Source organism: Furipterus horrens, unplaced genomic scaffold (assembly GCF_987537825.1).
Source record: "Furipterus horrens unplaced genomic scaffold, mFurHor1.1.pri manual_scaffold_2, whole genome shotgun sequence".
NCBI lineage: Eukaryota > Metazoa > Chordata > Mammalia > Chiroptera > Furipteridae > Furipterus > Furipterus horrens.
Window position 1 is genome coordinate 3,772,866 of NW_028327172.1, and position 18,901 is coordinate 3,791,766.

The 18,901-nt window shown below is 62.0% G+C and overlaps 2 protein-coding genes across 4 annotated transcripts; both read right to left on the reverse strand.

Annotated features, from left to right (window-relative positions):
- Positions 1–1,577: 1,577 nt before the first annotated feature.
- On the reverse strand, positions 1,578–5,710 carry NDUFS8 (NADH:ubiquinone oxidoreductase core subunit S8). Of its 3 annotated transcripts, none has more exons than XM_090257526.1 (7): positions 5,576–5,710; positions 4,453–4,510; positions 4,313–4,363; positions 3,746–3,835; positions 3,480–3,652; positions 1,893–2,021; positions 1,578–1,808 (listed from the first exon to the last, which is right to left on the reverse strand). In XM_090257526.1, the coding sequence occupies exons 1-7, from the start codon at positions 5,693–5,695 to the stop codon at positions 1,677–1,679; spliced, it is 753 nt and encodes a 250-aa protein (XP_090113652.1). In that variant the 5' UTR covers positions 5,696–5,710; the 3' UTR covers positions 1,578–1,676. The 3 variants fall into 3 exon arrangements, with proteins under 3 accessions (XP_090113652.1, XP_090113660.1, XP_090113667.1); XM_090257534.1 differs by lacking the exon at positions 5,576–5,710 and adding an exon at positions 5,369–5,569; XM_090257541.1 differs by lacking the exon at positions 5,576–5,710 and adding an exon at positions 5,313–5,369.
- A 1,253-nt stretch (positions 5,711–6,963) lies between these two features.
- On the reverse strand, positions 6,964–17,526 carry ALDH3B1 (aldehyde dehydrogenase 3 family member B1). The gene is made up of 9 exons (XM_090257550.1): positions 17,367–17,526; positions 13,785–13,895; positions 13,514–13,634; positions 13,129–13,214; positions 12,660–12,741; positions 11,469–11,855; positions 10,681–10,847; positions 8,601–8,700; positions 6,964–7,634 (listed from the first exon to the last, which is right to left on the reverse strand). The coding sequence occupies exons 2-9, from the start codon at positions 13,875–13,877 to the stop codon at positions 7,444–7,446; spliced, it is 1,227 nt and encodes a 408-aa protein (XP_090113676.1). The 5' UTR covers positions 13,878–13,895; positions 17,367–17,526; the 3' UTR covers positions 6,964–7,443.
- Positions 17,527–18,901: the final 1,375 nt, after the last annotated feature.

Here is an 18,901-nt window from a genome sequence, read left to right on the forward strand (position 1 = left end):
AACCCCACACTCCAACAGCCTCTGAGCGTTGGGGAAAGTGAGCACATGGAACCCCAGAACAGGGCCTGGGGACTGAATCACAGCCAAGGCCAGCATCCGGGAAAAGTGGGGGGTGTGTTCTGGAACGTCATAGGGCTGTTTCCAGAGGGGCCCTTCAAACACAACCAAACTGAGCCCAGAGTGCGGGGCAGGGGGTCTCGGGTCAGCACTGCTCGGTGCAGGGGCACCCTAAAGCTGCAGTCCTGGCACAGAAAAACACTCCCAGGAAGGGGAAGCATCACTTCAGGAGAGAGGTGTAGTCCGATCCGTTTAACTATTCGTTTTACGTCTACTCATTTAGGCTCCGTGCCAGTTCCCTGAGGCTGGTTGTCTGGTGAGAAGCAATTTTGGGTCTGTAAGCCTGCCTCCTGCCACTGCCTCGGTCTGCACCACTCCCGCCGCTGGGACTAGCAGATGCTTCCTGGGCTCCGGGTCCTGCACTGACTTCCCACTTCTGTGCCCTGGGCTGCACATGCCCCCCAAACCTCGGCCAGTGGTGGGGTCCAGCCTGGCCCAGGGGTCAGCAGTGACCTGGGCTAACGGGCTACCTGGGAATGAGCTGGGGAAAGGCTGGGTTGCTTTGCTGCAGGCCTTATCAGAGCCTTGACTGTGTCAACAAGCTGTGCCTGTCCTTGAGCAGAGCACCTGGAGAATTTCCCACACTTACCGGTCCACAGAACCCCCTCCCCACTTCTTCCCCAAGAAGCATCTTGAGAAATTAAATGTTTTGTAAAAAGTACATTTGGAAATGATGGAGGAGGGACACAGCTCGCAGACCAGCGTTAGGTTTTTCACTGGATAGAGGCTCGGCGACCCTGAGCAAGTCGCTTGATCTCTCTGAGCCAGTTTCCCTTTGGCTGGGAATATACTGAAGTCCTTTTGGTGCTTAGCACGAACCTCAAGGGGGCTCATTCTGGCTATTCCACGGGCACTGGGCTTGAGCGTGACCCCAGAAGGCACCACACCACGTTGCTGCAATCAGAGCAGGAAGTCCTGAGAACCCAAGCAGCAGCTGGTCTGGGGAACTTGGGGAGGAAAGGGGATGTGGCTGGAGCAAGGCGAGGCCAGCTCAGGGGCAGCAGGGCCTGTGTCACCATCTCATGACTGTCATCCCCAGAGCAGACCTCCCCCAACCTTCAGCAAGGATGAGCTGGCTGTTCCGAGTCTCTGCCATTGATGTGCTTCTGCCAGAGGCCTTGGGCAGCTCTACGTCCCTAGGGTTCTGGTTGTGGGTAGCCCTCAGGAGAGGGCAGGCCCAGGCCGCCACCTGTGGACACCCAGGATTATGGGAACAGCAGACCGGAGCTGGCGGCCAGCCTGCCGAGCCCCGTGGAAAACATCTGAAGAGAAGTGTGGCTTACAGGGTGCTGTGAGCTGGAGCTCACCCCAGGAGGGGCCGGACGGGTCCCAGAGTCCTACAGGAAGGCTGGGCCAGCTCGGCTGGCTCTGCTGGGCCCACTGAGGGACCTGGAGGAGCACACAGGCCACGGTCAGGCTGCGGCCACCCGGCTTGGACAGTGGATTCATGACAGAGGCGGTGGGGAGGTCAGAGCTCCTTTATTGGGCTGCGGGGCTGCGGGGGCTGCGGGGCTGCGGGGGCTGCGGGGCTGCAGGGCTGCAGGCAGGCGGGCTGGGCGTCACCGGTACAGGTAGTCCGCCTGGATGTTGGCGGCGATCTCCGCCTCCCACTTGTCCCCGTTGTTCAGCAGCTTCTCCTTGTTGTACAGCAGCTCCTCGTGCGTCTCCGTGGAGAACTCAAAGTTGGGGCCCTGTGGGTGGGGGCACAGGCCCAGCCGTGTCAGGCCCCTCCCAAGGAGCCTCTGCCCCGCCCCCCCAGCCCAGGGCACACGCACCTCGACAATGGCATCCACGGGGCAGGCCTCCTGGCAGAAGCCGCAGTAGATGCACTTGGTCATGTCAATGTCGTAGCGGGTGGTCCGGCGGCTGCCATCGGCCCGCGGCTCAGCCTCGATGGTGATGGCCTGCGGAGCGGCGCCCAGTCCTGGCTCAGCCCGCACTGTCACCCCCACCCCCAAGTCTGCCCACGTCCTTCTGGGGGCTCATGCCCCGGGGCACTACACAGCAGACACTCTGTCACCAGTGTCAGCCCAGCCCCGCCTATCCTGGCTCCTCTCCCAACAGGCACCCCCCGCCCCACTCTATCTCGGTGACATTTTCCCCGTTCGCTTCTTTTCTCGAGAACATAAGGGGCTGTCGCCTGCTTTGTCTGCTGCAGCACCTGAGCTCTGAGGGGTCACGGCCTGTGGCAGGTGTTGTCACTGCTGTTGGTATGTTGAACAACCCTCCCACTTATGTCTCGTTTTCCCCATTTGAAAGATGAGAAAAAGACTCAGAAGGTTGAGGGGCTTCCTAAAGCCACACAGCAAGTGAGGGGCAGAGCCCAGCCTCGAAGGCCAGTCCTCCACTCTCAGTTCCCGGGTGCAGCCCTGGGCCAGCCGGGGGACGGCGGCTTGGGGCCTCCCACTGCCGGGAGGGCCTTCAAAGGGCTGTGGCAAAGGCCCTCACAGCTCCCACGCACAGCAGGGCCTGTGGCTGGGGCCTCATCTCTGTGTGCCTCAGTGTCCTCATCTATTAAAATGGGGACGATCATCTCGACTTCCCAGCGTCGTAGTGAGATAAGTCATGAGCCTGGCACAGCGCCTGGTCCGTGGATGGCACTCACCACCTGGGAGCCATCACTGTTGGGGCTGTCCTACATGCCCCAGGTCGGTGGCTGGCTGAGGACATCGAGGCCACCGCCTGTGGCCCAGGGAGCCTGGGAGCGGGCCAGGAGACAAGCTAGGACTCAGAAAGGAACCATCGTGAGTCATGGCCCTGGAGCAACCACTGGGAGGGGCTCGCCGTGCCAGCTGGGACTACTGCTGGGCACACCACGGGTCTGCCCGCCACGACCATGTCTTTCTGTTTCTACACTAACAGGCCCTGCCTTCGGCGGCCCATGAGGGACCTTCCAATAGAACCAAACTTGGGGTTCAAGGGAGCAGCAACCAGGGACAGTGAGGGCTTCGGCTGTGGTGTGTGTCCTTGGGTCTGTCCCTTTGACAGGCACACAGGCAGAGAGCCTGAAACTGCTGCTGCGTCTGATAAAAAAGGGAGACCCTTGGCTGCCACCCTGTGACTCACGGGCCTGAATGTCACATCCCTGAGCAGACCCCCAAGGGCAGGACCCACTGCCGTCACATGGTGTGCTCAGAGTTAGAAGCTGACCCTGCTGACTCACGACTGAGCTGGTCCCAGCGACAGGGCCTCCTGGTTCCCACCCGCCGGAGGAAGTGGCTCGGGGAGGGAACGGGAGTTTCCACAACCAGTGGGGGGGCCAGCGTTCGGGCCACGGCTGCCCTGCGCCCCTTCGGCAGCAGGCTGCAGCCCCCCTCTCCCAGTGGCAGGGGCCGGGTGGCGGCCAGGGGGTCAGGGCTCACCTGGGCGGGGCAGACAGCCTCACAAAGCTTGCAGGCGATGCAGCGCTCCTCCCCGGACGGGTAACGGCGCAGGGCGTGCTCCCCACGGAAGCGCGGGCTCAGCGGACCCTTCTCAAACGGGTAGTTGATGGTGGCTGGCTCCCGGAACAGGTAGCTCAGGGTCATGCCCAGCCCTGTGGGCAGCATGGGCATGGTGGGTGGGGCTCTTCACCCCTGACCTTCAGTGCCCCCCCCCAGGCCTGTCTGGCCCTCCCCAAAAGGCCCACCTCGGATGAGCTCCGTCCACAGCAGGGTTTGAGCCGCCCGGTCGGTCACTGACTTCATGTCCATCGAGGGCTCCTGCAAGTTCACGTACTCTGCACGGGAGGCAGGCAGAAAGGCTGTGGCTGGGGGTCTCACGGTCTCACCCAACCCCCAGAATGCAGTTCAGGGAGGTGACGTCCCACGCTTTTGGCAGGTGCAATGGCTGCTCCTCTAACCCAGGGGCTTGTTCATTCACCAAAGCTCCCCAAGCTGGGCCTCTGGCCCTGGGGAGGCCTTGCTCACTTCTCCCTGTGCCTCTGTGGCCGTCTGAACCCAGGAGTTGGGGGGTACAGGAAGGGGCCTGGGTATTGGGGCCCTGGTGAAGGGGCACTGAGAGTACACTGTGTAGCCACGGGGAAGGCCCCCCACCCCCTGCAGTGTCAGACTCTGGTCCCGTGAGTCATATTCAATCTTGATCGTCATCCTCGTTTTACAGTGGAAACTGAGGCTCAGAGAGCGAAAGACCGTGGCAATGCCAGGCCTCCTCCCCGGCCTCTGGCAGGACCCTGATCAGGAAGCCCGGGACTCACTGTAGGTGGCCACCACTGCGCTGCCATGGAGGCTCCGAGCACTGGGACGCCCTGCAAGGAAAGGGGTTATGCTGTGCAGCTGGGGCCTCAGGCTGGGGCACTGGGTCCCCTGCACCCAGGAAAGGTTCCCTTGGTCCTACCTGCACGTACAGCCTGGGCCAGGGCCCCAAGCAGCGCGGGAGTGGGCAGGCAGCGCATCTGTGGGCGTGGAAAGGAAGGGAGGTGTGGTGGGTCCCAGACCTGGCCCCCTAGGAACTCCAGCTCTGAAGGGGCCGCTGTGTCATCTTGTCCCCCCTTTAACCCCATTCCTGTCGGGGGCGCAGATGGCCTTCTTGTCCCCGGGGTGGTACCTCCCAGCGCTCCAACCCAACTCAGCCCAGCCTGAGAGAGATCCCGAGTTCCATCTACCTTACCTCTTAAGAAATCTTTAAAATGCATCCCTCCTCCCTTCCCCACCAGTGCTCCTGCCTCCCGTCTCTCCCTCCTGTTCATCCTCAGATCCGACCCCAACAGCACGGCCAGGGGCCACCAGAACTGACCGCGAGCTCCCCGCACCAGGCCGCGTGGGCGGCCACGCGCACGGTCACGCAGCCTAAGGAGGGCGGCACCAGAGCCGCACTGATGAGAAGCTGCAGCTCGGCGTGACTTGTCGGAAGCCGCACACCAGGGCGTTGGGACCAGGACCTGAGCCCAGGCCAGGCCCCTCCCTTTACCCCCCCACCCCGGGACTCCCCTGCTGGAAACCCTCTAGAAACTTAAATAGTCCTCGAGATCGGATTTCCCCAGCGTCAAGGCCCTTCTGGAACTGTCTCTCAGGCTGCCCAGGTACCTTGGGCAGGTGAGGCCTGTTTTCTCACATGAGAAATGGGGGCGTCATGAGAACGAACGGAGTTCCCACATGCCAAGGGTTTAGCCCAGAGCCGGGCATTTACCCGCAGCGCAAGAGCGCCCCTCCCCTCCCCTGTGACCTCGAACGGGTCCATTTCTTTTGGCCACTGACTTGAGTGCCAGGAGCCCAAACCAACTCCTTCTTCGACCTTCCCCATGACCTCTGACCTCAAGGACGCAAGCGGCGCAGGCGCCTTGAAGATGCCAGCGTCGCTGTCCGTCTGCTGCACGCTGAAGGGCACGGGGAGCGCGGGTCCCGAGCGGGCGCAGATGAGGCGCGGGCGCAGAGCCAGCAAGACCAACGGGGCCACCACACTCGCTCCCGAAGCCGCGCCGCCCAAGCCCGGCCGCAGCAGCCGAGCCTGGAACACCCACCTTGAAGGGTTGCTGCTCCTGTCCCCTGCTGAGCGGCCTGTCCGCCGAGAGGCGGAGCCTGCACCTTGGGACGCTGCCATTGGACCGGCTGGCTTCGCCTTGTCTGCGTTGACTCTTCATGGTGTAATCTGATTGGCTAGTGGCACAACCAAGGGGGGGTGGTGGAAATGCAGAAACATCTTTCCTCCGATTGGCTAGGGAATAGCAGGTGCTTGAAGTTGTGTAGGGAGCTACCATGTTGGATTGGAGAGGCCAATCACGAGGGCTCCGAGACACTGGAGGCGGGACGTCCGGGGCGTGGCTTAGGAAGCTGCTGCGGCTCGGCCCCCGCGGGTGTTGACAGTCGCGCCTGGCTGTAATGCCGTCCCGGAGCCGCGCCTACTTTACGCTAACCCTTCACGCAGGCGCCCTTATTTAATCCTTACAGCAGCCCTGGGTGGAGGAACGGTTATGCTCGCTTTACCGGTGGGGAAACTGAGGCACGGACTGGTTTAACTGCCTAAGCCATAGAGCTGAGAAGTGCAGCTTCGTGAACCGCACCTGGGTCTTTATGACTCGGGAGCCCCGGCCCTCATCAGTCTCCAAATCCGTGATCCTCTCAGTGACTCGTGTGGCAGAGGGACACCGGAGGCTGCAGACGCTGAGAAGTCCCCTGAGGCTTCCTGCTTGGGGGCGTGGAGAGTGGGAGGTGATGGGGAAGGCTTTGGAGGAAGTGATGTTGCGGCGGAAGGCGGGGAGGAGTCGAGCAGGACAGGAAGGGCGGAGATCCTCCCAAAAAGGACGTGTCACGTGCATTAGAAGAAGACAAGGACAAGCCAAGTGTGCGGGCACGGGGCGTGGCAGAGCTTCCCAAGGACGGTCAGCGGCCCTGACTGGCGGACCACGGGGAGCCTCTGCGGGGTTTCAGGCCCAGGGCGGCACAATCCCGTGAGCTTCGGGCAGATCAGCGGGTGTGCGGAGGGGAAGGCCCGCGCCTGGGGGGAGAGGGCGAGTTGTGGATGGCCCTGAACGTAGTGATTAATGTGCAGATCAGGCAGGCTGCGTGGTGTCATAAGTCATCAGGCCTTACGGAATGGTGGCACTTGGGAGATGCGAAGGGGTGCTGAGCAGGAGGCTGGTGAGTGGGGCTTTGTGGATGCGTGTATGGGGGGCCGTTCCGTGGCCTCGCGGCCCAAGAGGATGGGCCGGACAGGGAATAAATAGGTGTGGGACGTGGTGTGGGCAAAGCACCCAGGGCTGGCGCTTGGGGGACAGGATTGTGGTCAGAGCTCTTGAGAAGCCTGAGCTGAAGGGAAGGGAGAGCCTGCTGCAGGCGGCTCCGCCTGACCTGCAGGGAGAGAAGAGGGAAGCGGCCTCATCCCACTTACACGAGACAGGATGTCTGGAGCTCGGGGTCAGGGACTCGTATTTATTAAGCTCCTGAATTTAATCTCACAGCCATCTCAGAGATACCAATTGTTAGTCATCTGCATCGTACAGATGGGGGACGGGGAGCAGTTCAGGACAGGGATGGCCCAGGTCACAACAGGTCCACGATGTGGCCGGGACCAGCTGTCACCGCCTCCTCTGCTGCGCTTCCCACAGGAAGAGGGCGGCTCAGGTGCCCGTGTCTGCCCAGGACCCACGTGGCTAGTGGAGCTGTCGCACACTCCCTCACTTTAGCCCGTCGCAGTTAGGGGGCAGCTGAGGGCCAGACTAGGGAAGCCCCAAGAGGGAGGAGGGCAAGCGCTGGGCTGGGCTGTGGCCTCGGCAGGCCTCTCCTCCTGGTGCCCTGGACCCTAGGCCGCCTCTCCGCCCGCCACAGGAGACAGCGCAGGACTCAGACCTGAGCCGGGAGGGCCACTTGGCGCCCGAGGGCGGGGGCGGGCTCAGAGCAGCGTGCAGCTGCAGCCGCGGGCCTCCATGGCCGCCAGCAGCACCCTCAGGTTGCGCAGGGAGTAGGGCGGGTAGCGCACGGAGTAAATCTTCTCCATCCCGGGGCGGCGCAGCAGGCAGGCGCGGTGGTGGGAGAAGGTGTCGAAGGAGAACTCGCCATGGTAGCTGCCCATGCCGCTGGCACCTGTGCGGTGGCAGAGAACATGGCAGTCGGGCCTTCCGTGGCCGGTTGAGGTGACGTCAGGCAGATGTGGGTCCTGCTAGTCACACGGTGGGACCCGGGTGGGCTCCTTCACCGCTTTAAGCCTCGGTTTCCCCGTCTGTAAAGTGGGCTGGCTCGTCATAAGAGATTGGGGAAAGGGCTTAGCCCTGAGCCTGGCACCCTCTCAGTAAACGTTGGGGACACCAGGTACCATGTGAGGTCTTAAGACAGGTAGACCGTGGTCAAGAATGTGGATTCTGGAGCGACTGCATGGGATTGAATCTCAGCTCTGAACTAGCTGTGTCACCTTGGGAGGTGACTTTGGTCTCCTTGGTGACATGGGGTGACAGTGGCACCCACCTCCTAGGGTTGGGGGGGACTTGGCAAGTGTTCAGACCCATGGACACGGTAAGCGCTGTGTTGTTATGAGTCCTCAGTGTCTAAGTAGGGAGGTGGTCAAGGATGAGGCAGCTTCTGCACTGAAAAGTCCAGGGGACCCAGCCTGGTGGAGTTGTGGGCAATCAGGGAGGGCTTCCTGGAGTAAGGCTGGAGGGATGTGGAGTTGACCAGATGAAGAGGGAGGGTGTGGAAAGAGGGACCCAAACTTAGGCAAAACTTAAGAGACCCTTGGAGGTGCTTGACCTGTGGCTTGTTAGGACCTGGGCAGAGCAAAGTGTGGCTGGGGCAGCAGGCAGGGAAGCAGGAGAGGAGGCCAGATCAGGGAGGGCCGGCCTCCAGGAGCTGTGAGTCAGGGGCCTGGCCTGATCCCAAGGGGCCTGGGAGCCCTGGGAGGTTTTCACTGGGAGCAGTACAGTCAGATTCACTCCCAGACAGACCCCCACCTACATATGTCAGTGCAGAGGCAGGTCTGGAAGGGAGCAGGATGGAGGCGCGGAGGTGTCGTCAGTCACAGGCGGGAAGGACGCCGGGCCCTGCCGGGGTACTCACCCACTCCTCCGAAAGGCAGGCTGGCCAGGGTCAGGTGCATGAAGCCGTCGTTCCCACAGAAGCCCCCGCTGCTGGTCCGGTGCAGCACCTGCTTGACCACCTGAGAAGCAGCAGCGAGAGGCTGAGTGGCTGGGCCGCAGGAAGCCAGCCAGCTGCCCCCGGGTCCCAGGGGTTCTGTCCAGCACCCTCAGGGCCCCAGGAAGGGTCTGAGCCCACCCATGTGAGCTGAAGGAGGTGGTGGGACAGGTTGGTGGGGGGGCGTTGTGGTATAGCGGCCTGCCACCAAACTCCCAAGTCAGCCCAGGTTTCCTGAGCATCTACTCTTGTGTGCAGGGTGCTGGGGACAGACTCAGGCCCGAAGGGGAGGTGGAAACACAGTGTCTGGGGACATGAGTGTGGGGGGAGGTGTGAGTCAGGGAGGCGTCCAAGGAAAGACATGTGAGGTACCTGCTGAGTCTCGAGGGGGGCGGGAGTCACTCAGGCCGGGAGGAGAAAGGGGGCCCCCAGGCAGAGTGAAGGGACAGGGCAGTGGGAGTTGGGGTAGGGCTGTGTGATCCGTGGTTAGACTGGTATTTTAGAAACATGAACTTAGCCTTTGCTTGACTTTATGAAGACCTTTTCTTCATAAAGGTTTATTTGAAGAATGAGAGGGAAAAGGATTAATTGACATGAAGTTGTCATTATATTTAGTTACAATGTGTGACTCTTGGTGATGGCTGAGTCAGGGCTTATCGGGTGTGGGCAAGGTGGAGCCCCCATCAGTGGGCTCGGAGGTCAGCGAGACAGCAGTCATGGCCACAGGAGATGGAGTGGGAAGCTCCAGTGCTTTGAGGGGCGTCAGGGCAAGTTGCCTGGGGTGAGACACGTCTTAGGTGTCCCTGTGCCCTGGGACCAGGGCTGGGCAGTCAGAAAAGCCACTGTGCCAGGTGATTCCCTTTCCCAAAACCCTGTGTTGTGCTTTCTAAAGTGAGCACGATCCAGGTGAACGGGGGCTGCCGGAGGGACGGCTGAGCGCAGGGTTGGGCTCAGAACGCGCAAGATGGGCCTGAGGCACCGTGTGGACCAAACAGGGGGGGCAGGGCTCAGACACAGCAGCTCCGGCCAGAGGAGCCGTGACCGCTAAATGCGTGGGACCCTGGCTGGCGTCCTGGGGCAGAAAGAAAAGCAGGCCAAATCTGAATCAAGTCTAGTTTACAGCATGTGCCAATGTCAGCTTCGTAGTTCTGACCAGTGTAAGTACGGGCCTATGATGACAGGAACGGGTGTGGGTCTATGGTCCCTGGGCTATCTCTGTAACTTTTCTGTAAATCTAGTTATCCCAGAATCAAAAGTTCATTAAAAAAGTGTCGCCTAGCCCTGGCTGATGTGGCTCAATGGATTGAGCACCAGCCTGCAAACCAAAGCATCACCGGTTCAATTCCCAGTCAGGGCACAGGCCTGGGTTGCGGGCCAGGTCCCGGGTTGGGGACAGTCAAGAGGCAACCACACATGGATGTTTCTCTCCCTCTCTTTCTCCTTCCCTCTCTTTTTAAAAATAAAGAAAATCTTTAAAAAATAAAAAAAATCCCCTAGTCTGTGAGGGATCTCATGAAACCTGGGTGAGAGGGTGAGGTGTGTCCTGAGCTGGGACACCTGCCCCTGAGGCTCCAGGCCACCCCTGGGGACTTGAGCAGAGAGGAGGCCATGGGGTGGGGTGGGGGACCATAGCTCATGCTTGGCCTGTGTGTTCCAGTCATCCACCCTCCCCACCCCACCCCATGTGTGTGCCTTCCAGGAGGCAAACACTCAAAGGGGACACCGCAGCCACTGGGCGGAGATGGAGGCAGGGCAGACTGAGGAGGACACTGGGCATCGGAGGAAGTCCTGGGAGCTGCCCACTAAGGACCCACATGAGGGCGGCCCAGAGAGCAGGGGAGGGAGGCCAGCCACTCCCGGGAGACAGAACAGGCAGAACCAAGATTGCCACCATTCAGAGACTCCTGTGACTGCCCAGACGGACCAGGACCCCCGGCGTCCCTCCAGTCCCTTGGTTGATGGCTGGCACCTGACCCCGCCCCTGTCCCGGCCCACCGAGCCCCACCTGGCTGCTGTTGGAGAACGCGTACAGGGCCAGCGGCTTCTCCCGACGGTTGATGAACTCGATGGCCTCGTCCAGGCTCCTCACGTTCACGATGGGCAGGATGGGCCCAAAGATCTCCTCCTGCATCACCGGCTCCTCCTCCCGCACGTCCACCAGCACCGTGGGGGCTGCCCGGGCACGGGGACGGCTCAGCCCCAGGCATGGGGCCTCGGGCCGGGCCCAGGGACCCGGGGCTCCAGGCTTGGGGTGTTCTAGGGAAGAGAGTCTCCCCACGGCCCCCCGAGAAGCGACCGGGAACCAGGGCCCAGACAACCCCCAGCCTCGGTCTTACAGCCACGAGGTGATGGGTCTCAGACCCCCGGAGCCCAAGGTCGCAGGTCCCAGCCCGTTGGAGCAGCAGTGGCACCACTGAGTCATGTGGCCCAGAGGCCGGGGCCGCTTTGTAAGGACAGCCGGCGGGTGCTCGGGGCGGGAACCGTGGGCTCACGGGGTCCCAGCCCGTGGAGCAGCGGATGTGGGATGGGAGTCGGGACTCTGAGCCCTCGGGTGGCCCGGGACGCAGGGAGCCCAGCTCAGAGAGGCCAGGGCTTGGAGTCCTGGGGTCACAGGCTCAGACCACGGTGACGTATGGCATTAGTGTCATGGACTCGTGGCACCAGAGCCACGGACCGGGCTGGGCTCCACCAGTGGGGCCGTGGGGACCTCGGGCCCAGATTCAGCCCAGCTGTGGCCTCCAGCGTGGAAGGGCCTTAGCCAGGGGGTCCCGTGGTCAGGAGAGTGGGACTCACCGATGTAGCGGTCATTTCTGTCACTCTGGCCCCCGATGGCCACACGGCCACAGCCCAGCAGGCCCTGGAGCCGCTGGAAATGCTTCTCACTGATGATGCGGCCCAGGTCTGGGGAGTTCCTGGGGTCTTCGCCGTAGAACCGGGTGATGGCGCTCTGCAGGGCGGGCACCAGCCGCTGCTGCATTTCGGGGCTGCACAGGACGTAGTCGGGGGCCACGCAGGTCTGGCCGGTGTTGAAGCAGCGGAAGAAGGCCACACGGTTGGCCACGGTCTGGGGGTCGCAGTCGTCATCCACGTAGCAGGGGTTCTTGCCCCCCAGCTCCAGTGTGACGGGCGTTAGGTGCTGGGCGGCTGCGGCCATGACAATCTTGCCGACGCGAGGGCTCCCTGCATTTGGGAAAAAACCAGAGTGACCTGCACTCACCTGGACCCAGTGGGATGGCCTCGGCCTGGGGACTGGGACTCCTTGGAGGGGGTTCCCTTCCTGCCTGGGTCTCCCCGGGTACGTGGTGAGTCAGGAGGGTGCCAGTCACTACACCAGCAGGCCCTCATGCATGTCCCCGCCCCCTTCCTGCCTCTGAGCCCCGGCTCAGCCCTGCAGGAGACTCACCCACGTGCCCAGCACCCCGCCACTTCTCTGTGCTCCTCGAGAAACTTCAGCGACCGCTGTCACCTGAGGCTGAGGCTGGAGTCCAGCTGTAGCCTCGGACATTTGGGTCTCCCCTCTCTGCCCTCACCTGGCAGCCCTGCCACCTTCACCTCCCCTACCACCCCCGGCTTGTCCCCACCTCTCCTCTGGGTTGATCTCCTGGGTATCACGGTTCACTCAGTTTCCCCTGACCTAAAGTCTGCACCCCCAACCCCCTACTCACCAGGGCCTTGAGATGCTGCTGCCCACACCTGGCCCAGGTCCCCCCATGCAGCCAGTTCTGTGCGGAGACCCTGGCCTTTCTCCCTGGCTCCCCCTGCCCGGGGAGCCTAAAACTCAGTCCCTTCTCCTTTCCTGGCACCACCTGCTCCCTCCCCATGGTCCCGGCTCCTCCCTCAGCTCCTCCTGTCTTTGCAAATATCTCCGGGTCCATGAGGATTTCTGCCCTGTCCCCACCGCACGCCCCCCACCCCAGCCCCCTGACCCCAGCCGCCCGACCCCAGCCTCCGGACCCCCGCCTCTGGCCGCAGTGGGCCGCACACCAGTGAAGAAGATGTAGTCGAACTTGTGTTCCAGCAGCTGCCCCATCTCCTCAGGCCCGCCCGTCACCACGGCAAAGCAGCTCTGCATGGGGGGACAGGTGGAGGGATAGGTGGAGGGCACCCCCTGGGACCCCGGCCTGCCTGGGACTGCTCCCCCCTGCCTGGCCTGACCCGGGGCTGCCAGGGCTCTAGGTGGTCTGGGTGGGGATGAAGTGGGGAGCGGGGGTTAAGGTCTGGCAGGGTTGGTGGGAGGGCTGAGGCTGTGGCTGGGGGAGCAGGGCCCCCCGGAAGACAGACGGGGACCTCGAAGACAGGCTTCTCAGGGCATGGCTGTGGCTGCCGCCTGCCTGTTTTACTAGGAGGGGCGGTGGCTTGGCCGTGGCCTGCAGGGCACAGGAGGCCGGAGTGAGGCCAGAACTGAGGCCCCACCCAGCCCGGGGGGGTGGGGGGTGCGCCTGCCTCTGCTCACCTGGTCCAGGTACCGCGGCAGCTGCTCCACCAGGACCTTCTCTGTGTTCTTGCTGATCTCGGAGGGCTTCAGCACCACGCAGTTCCCTGCAGGGTGGCAGGGCAGGCGAGAGCTGGGAGGGGGTAGCCACTCCCGGTCTCCATTCACTTCTCACACCTGCAGGCCAGGGGTGGGCCTCACTCCACCTTCAGGTGAAGAGTCTGGCTCAGAGAGGGGACAGGAAGTCGCCCAAGGCCACACAGCCTGGGGATGGCGAGCCAGATGCCAGCGGGACTTTCTCAGCTACCTGGGGCCAGCGCCCTGCTCCTCCCTGGCTCTGCGGGGTCCGAGAGGTCACCAGGGAGGGGACAAGGGGACGGGTGGAAGGTGGAGGCTTGGCTCTCACCTGCTGCGAGGGCGCCCACCAGGGGCACCAGGGTCAGGTTCAGGGGGTAGTTCCAGGGGGCGATGATGAGCACCAGGCCGAAGGGCTCCTTGCGGATGAAGGCGGAGTCCAGCTGCGTGGCCTGTGCAGGAAGGGTGGGGGGCCAGCGTCACAGTGAGAAGTGAGGGGCTGAGACCCCAGTCCCTCAGCACCACCCTCCACCCCAGGGGGTGCCCAGTGGGGAGCCCTCCACCCAGAAGCCCACCTGCCTGCTCACCCCAAGCCCGCTCACCAGGTTCTTGGGTACTTTCTCATCCTTCATCCAGGCCTTCAGGTTCCTGAGGGCCAAGTCAATCTCGGCTTGGCTGATGCTGATCTCAGACATCTCCGACTCGAACACCGACTGCAGGGGAGGAACAGGAGCAGGGCGTGGCCCCAGGACCAGGGTCAGCAGGTGGCCAGAGGGCTGGGCAGGACACAGCCTCCGCTAGGCAAGGCCTGCTCTTATTTTCCCATTCATCCAGTCTCTCCACGTTCAGTGAGTGCTTGCACTGAGCAGGTGCTGTTCTTGAGCCAGGGATGCAGCAGTGGCCGGAACAGACAGAAAGCCTGTCCCACAGAGCTGCCATTGCAGGGGGACAGTCAACGTGGTGATGGGAACACAGGCTACTACGTTAGGATGGGACAGTGCAATGGAAAGATGAGCAGGGTAAGGGAGGCAGAGGCTGCCGGAGTGTGTGTCCGTGTGTGCATACAGCTGTGAACAAGTGCATGGGTGAGTGATGTGTGTTAGAGTGTGTGGATGTGTGCACGTATGTATATGTGTTTGCTCCATTTTATGCAGGAGGCTCAGTGCCTGCCTCTGGGAGGAGGTTACAACTGAGCAATGAAGAAAGGTAGGGAGCCCATGAGTATCCAGAGGCAGAACATTCTAGGCAGAGGGCACAGCATGTGCAAAGGCCCTGAGGTGGGCACAGGCTTGCTGTGCTCCCGATTAGCCAGGAGCAGAGTGGGCGAAGTGACGGGGCCGGGCAGCCAGGGTGAGGACTGTCCAGTAGAGAAGGGACAGGATCTAACTCAGGTTTTAACACGATGGTCTGTGTGTTCCATTGCGGCCTGCTCTGTGGATACCAGTCTGCAGAGGACACGGGGGCCAGGCATCACAGTCAGATTTCCAGGGCAGGAGGGAGGAGACAACCATCAATGGGGACGTCGTCCTGATCTCTGACCCCATGGGGCTGTCCCACCCCCACCAGGGGGAAGAGACCCAGCCCACAGGCTGTGGGCAGCATGAGCCCCATGGTCAGGGACACTAGGCTGTCCTAACGCCTGACACTTGGTCATCACAGTGCAAACTCTCCCCTGCTAGAGGAGAGGGCAGTGGTCTAAGGGGTGCCAGGATGGTTCTGAGGGTGAACCAAAGCCCAGAAAGGGAATGCTCTGCTCAGGGTCAACTCAGCAGGCCAGTGGCAAGGCCAGGGCCAGAGCTGAGCCCTGAGGGGAAGGGTGCTGGGGCCTTAGAGGGGGCAGAAGCCATACCTACTGGCACTGCTGGGAGTGAAGCCTGTTTCAAGCACACTTTCCCCGCACCTGTATGCTCCCCACACCTGTGCGCGCTTCCCGCACCTGCGTGCTCCCCACACCTGTCTGCGCTCCCCGCACCTGTGCGCGCTCCCCGCACCTGTGTGCGCAGCCCAGCTCCTGCCCAGGTCACTGCTGGGCCTGACCACTGCACCTGCTAGGCCCTTTTGGTGTGTGAGGTTTGGGCTGGTTTAAGGGACAGTCTGGACCCAGCTGGACACTGAGATTTGGGAAGAATAGGCCATTTTGCATCTGAGCTGTGTGCCCTCTCTGAGCTTCCTCTAGGGCTGACCAAGTGTGGCCTCCTACGTGGAAGGCCCATTGGGGTTCAATGAGAAGATTCATGCAGAGAAGGGCAGGGCAGGTGCCACATACTGAGAGGGTTGCAAGCCAGAGGGAGGGACCTGGGTGGCATTTCTGGGCTGCTGCTCCCTTTGGGGGGCCCAGCTCCTGGAGCTGTGAGGAGCTGGAAGGGGATGCGGGACAAAACCTGAGCCAGAGAGAGGAAAGGAGCCAGACAGACAGTTGGCTCAGGTCTCCCGTGGAAGGGCAGCCGGACCAGCAGGCGGACGGTGGCAGAGGCGCGCCAGGCCCCCAACCAGTCCCAGGGAATGGGACACTTCCCACAGGAGGCAAAGCAGCCCCTCGTGATGCGGAGGCCCGTGGAGAATATGGTTGGGAGCCCTGGTTTCACAAATGAGACAGCAGATAATTCCAGAAAAGGCTGATGAGGGGGCCTGGGTGTCACCTGGCTATGACAGTGGCAAAGAGAAGGTCTGGGGACACCGAGAAAGGGAACAGGTGTTACTAGGAGGCCATATGCTCAGGACAAGCCTTTGCAGCCAGCCTTGCTCCCCCGTGGAATGGGGATGCACCTCACCCGTGACTCCAGACGCTGCCAGGCACGCGTCTCCACGTCTGTGACTGCTCCGGGGGCAGGGCAGGCACTAGGCTGGGTGCCTGTGAGTAGGCTGGGTCCCAGGGAGGCTGCTGAGGGACCCCTGGCCCTGCCGGTGCCAGCGTCTCTATCATGACCTCAGTGGAACTGGCTGGCCCACTGGAAAAGGGGGAGCAGCATGTGGGCTGGCTGACCCTCGGGGGTCTAAACAGCAAGCAGCAAGGAGTGGACCCCAGAGGTCAATGTGGAGTCTCGTATGGGGGCTCCAAAGGTCCCAGACCCTTCTGGGGACATACTTGGGGTTTAGGACCAAGACAAGTTGAGCACAAGCCAACAGGGCACTGTGGCTGTCTCCTGGGGACAGGAGGTGACCATAGGCACTGGCCAGCAGCCAACATGCATTGTGGGCCCATCCCAGGTGTTACATATCAACATAACCAGCACCCTGCCAGTTGGTAAAGAGCCACTGGCCTGGCCCTGGCGGTTCCAGGTGGAGAGGGGCTGGTGGGACGAAGGGGAGAGTCTGCAAAGTGTGGCCTTTGTAACATGCACAGGAGACATTTTCCAGAGAACCCGGGACAGCTGCCCAGGGGTAGCTAAGCAGAGGGCCTCTTAGTGAGGAGTTGGGGGGCTGCCTGCGAGAAAGTGTGCTTCTCGGAGTCCTGCCAGGGCTGCTGCTGGAGTTGGGAGGGCTGAGCCCCCGGGCCTCCAAGGTTTGGACAGAGGCCACGATCCCCGCTGTCCTAAGGGAAGCTGACGTCCTCCAGTCTGTGAGGCGCTGCATGCTGTGACCCACCTCTCTGGATGGAGCTCATCTTTGGTATATCTCTGCTGGCCCCTCTCCAGCCATGCTGGCCTCCTGGCTGCTCCTCAAGCACAAACATGCCAAGCTCCTCCTGCCTCAGGGCCTTTGCTTATGTGCCTGCTGCCATTTCCCCCAGTATCCGCGTGGCTCCTTGCCCCTCCTCCTTTACGTCTCTGCTCAGAGGCCATCTTCTCAGAGGAAGCTTCCCTGACCCCCATTATAAAATAGCACCTGGTCCTGGGCCTCTCTCACCCGCTTCAACCGGGAGTGTCTCTCCGCTGCACCTGTTACCGTCAGCATGTTACGCGATCATTTATTTACAGAAGGCCAGCTTGCCAGGCACAGGGACTTCGTTGTACTCTCTGTTGCACGCCCAAATCCCAGAACAGTACCTGGTGCATAGTAGGTGCTCAGTAAATATAGTCCAGTGGATCAAGAAATGGACGAATGGGTGAATGCAGAAGAGTGGGTTACGGCACCAGAAAGGGGTGGAGTTGGATGGGCTTTTAGTTCCACTTTGTAGAGGAGGCAGCTGTCCCCATGTCTCCGTCCCAGCCTCCCCACCCCGCCCGCCTCCAGCCACCCGTCACCTTGCGCAGGTCCCGCGCCAGCGTCTCCTGCAGAAGCTGCTTGTTCTCCTGCAGGAAGCGGCCCAGGCCCTTGAGCTGGGCAGCCCGGAACCCTGCCGGCCGTGTCCGCCCCGTGCCGAAGGCCTCCCGCAGCCGCCGCAGCGTGTCCTCGAAGGGGTCCGTCCTGCAAGCGGGGAGGGGGAGCATGGGCTAGGGCTCTCCACCTTCTCAGGCACCCGCTCCACCCCTGCCTGCACCCATGTGGGCTTGCAGACACCCTCACCGGGACTCACATGTAACCCCAGAGGGCCAGGGCTGGCCCTGTTCACACATGCACACGCAAAGCACACACACACAGCACACACCAGCAGGCCCACAGACAACTCCCCTTGGCCAGTGGGCAGGAGAGCCCTGGACTGGGTTTGGGGACAGCTACTCCACAGCCCCTGAGAGTGGGCAGGTAGCCAGGAACCAAACAGAAATTAGCCCCAGGCCACGGCCTCACCCCTGTCTGGTACCCCCGAGACACGGGGCCACCCACACCCAACCAGGCTTCGAATAACCAGGAGTTTGATAAGGAGAGGGACAGTCCGCCAACCACCACCATGGCCATCACTTGGGACATTCCAGACACCAAATATTCTGTCCCACTTGCCCCCAGCCTGGCAGCACTGCCCAGGGAGGCCAGGCGGGCTGGCAATGGCCCAGAGGACTGGGTGACAGTGGCCAGTGGCCTCTCCTCCCTGTGCTCCAGCTCCCAGACAAGACAGGGGAAGAACTCCAGCCTCCCAGAGGCCCTGCCGCCTACCCCAACCTGTGTGGGAGGAGCAGGGAACAGTGGGGACAAAGGGTAAAAGGGAAGTCATGCCTCCTTGCTGTTATCAGCCAGGGCTGGCAGGTGGGGTAGGGGCCCCAACATTCCCGGGGCCCCCACTGGTTTACCTGAAACTCAACAGAGGAGCGCTCTGACGCATTCACTCCTTAGTCTGGTGCCAAGGACCCATGGGAACCCTCTTCTCCTGCCCTTTCTGACTTCCCACCTTTCAGGTCTCAGCTTGCCTGGCACCTCCTTCAGGCAGCTCACCTTGGTTACTTGCTCACACACGCTCTCACAGTGGCCCCTTGGCTCTGCTCCCAGTGGGTCATCGTGTAACAAATACCTAGCTTTATCCTGCCCACCTCCCTGGATCCTTCCCCTCTGCCCAGTGGACAGGGGAGACAGACCCTCGTGGCTACATAACTCATCATCTGGGTCCTAGCACCCCAGTCTCCTCACCATTGGGGGGATAGTGACAGCATCCCCAGCTGGCATGGTGCTCATCAAGGGTGAGTTCAGCCCTGAGCCCAGGGCCAGCGTCAGTGCCCCCAGGCTGCCAGCTTTTGTTTAGTGGCCACTGTCACCACCGCCCTCGGATTTCTGGAAGTCTCCATGGCCCTAAGGGCTGAGCCTGCTGCAGCCAACAGGATGGCCTGGCCCCACCGTTACTCTGTGCTGAGAGCCTGGCTGGAGCCCTGGACTCCCCTTGGGTGTGACTGGGGACCATGTTGACCCCATA

What these genes read in the sequence shown, in the direction of transcription:
- NDUFS8 (XM_090257526.1), bottom strand. Translation starts at nt 5,695, where the DNA reads ATGAAGAGTCAACGCAGACAAGGCGAAGCCAGCCGGTCCAATGGCAGC. An exon ending in AGGAGCAGCAACCCTTCAAG is followed by an intron (nt 4,511 to 5,575) that starts GTGGGTGTTCCA and finishes CCACGCCCACAG; the next exon opens with ATGCGCTGCCTGCCCACTCC. An exon ending in AGGCTGTCTGCCCCGCCCAG is followed by an intron (nt 2,022 to 3,479) that starts GTGAGCCCTGAC and finishes GCCGCTCCGCAG; the next exon opens with GCCATCACCATCGAGGCTGA.
- ALDH3B1 (XM_090257550.1), bottom strand. Translation starts at nt 13,877, where the DNA reads ATGTCTGAGATCAGCATCAGCCAAGCCGAGATTGACTTGGCCCTCAGG. An exon ending in CAGAAATGACCGCTACATCG is followed by an intron (nt 10,848 to 11,468) that starts GTGAGTCCCACT and finishes GTGCCCGGGCAG; the next exon opens with CCCCCACGGTGCTGGTGGAC. An exon ending in CCTGCCTTTCGGAGGAGTGG is followed by an intron (nt 7,635 to 8,600) that starts GTGAGTACCCCG and finishes GCCACCGCACAG; the next exon opens with GTGCCAGCGGCATGGGCAGC.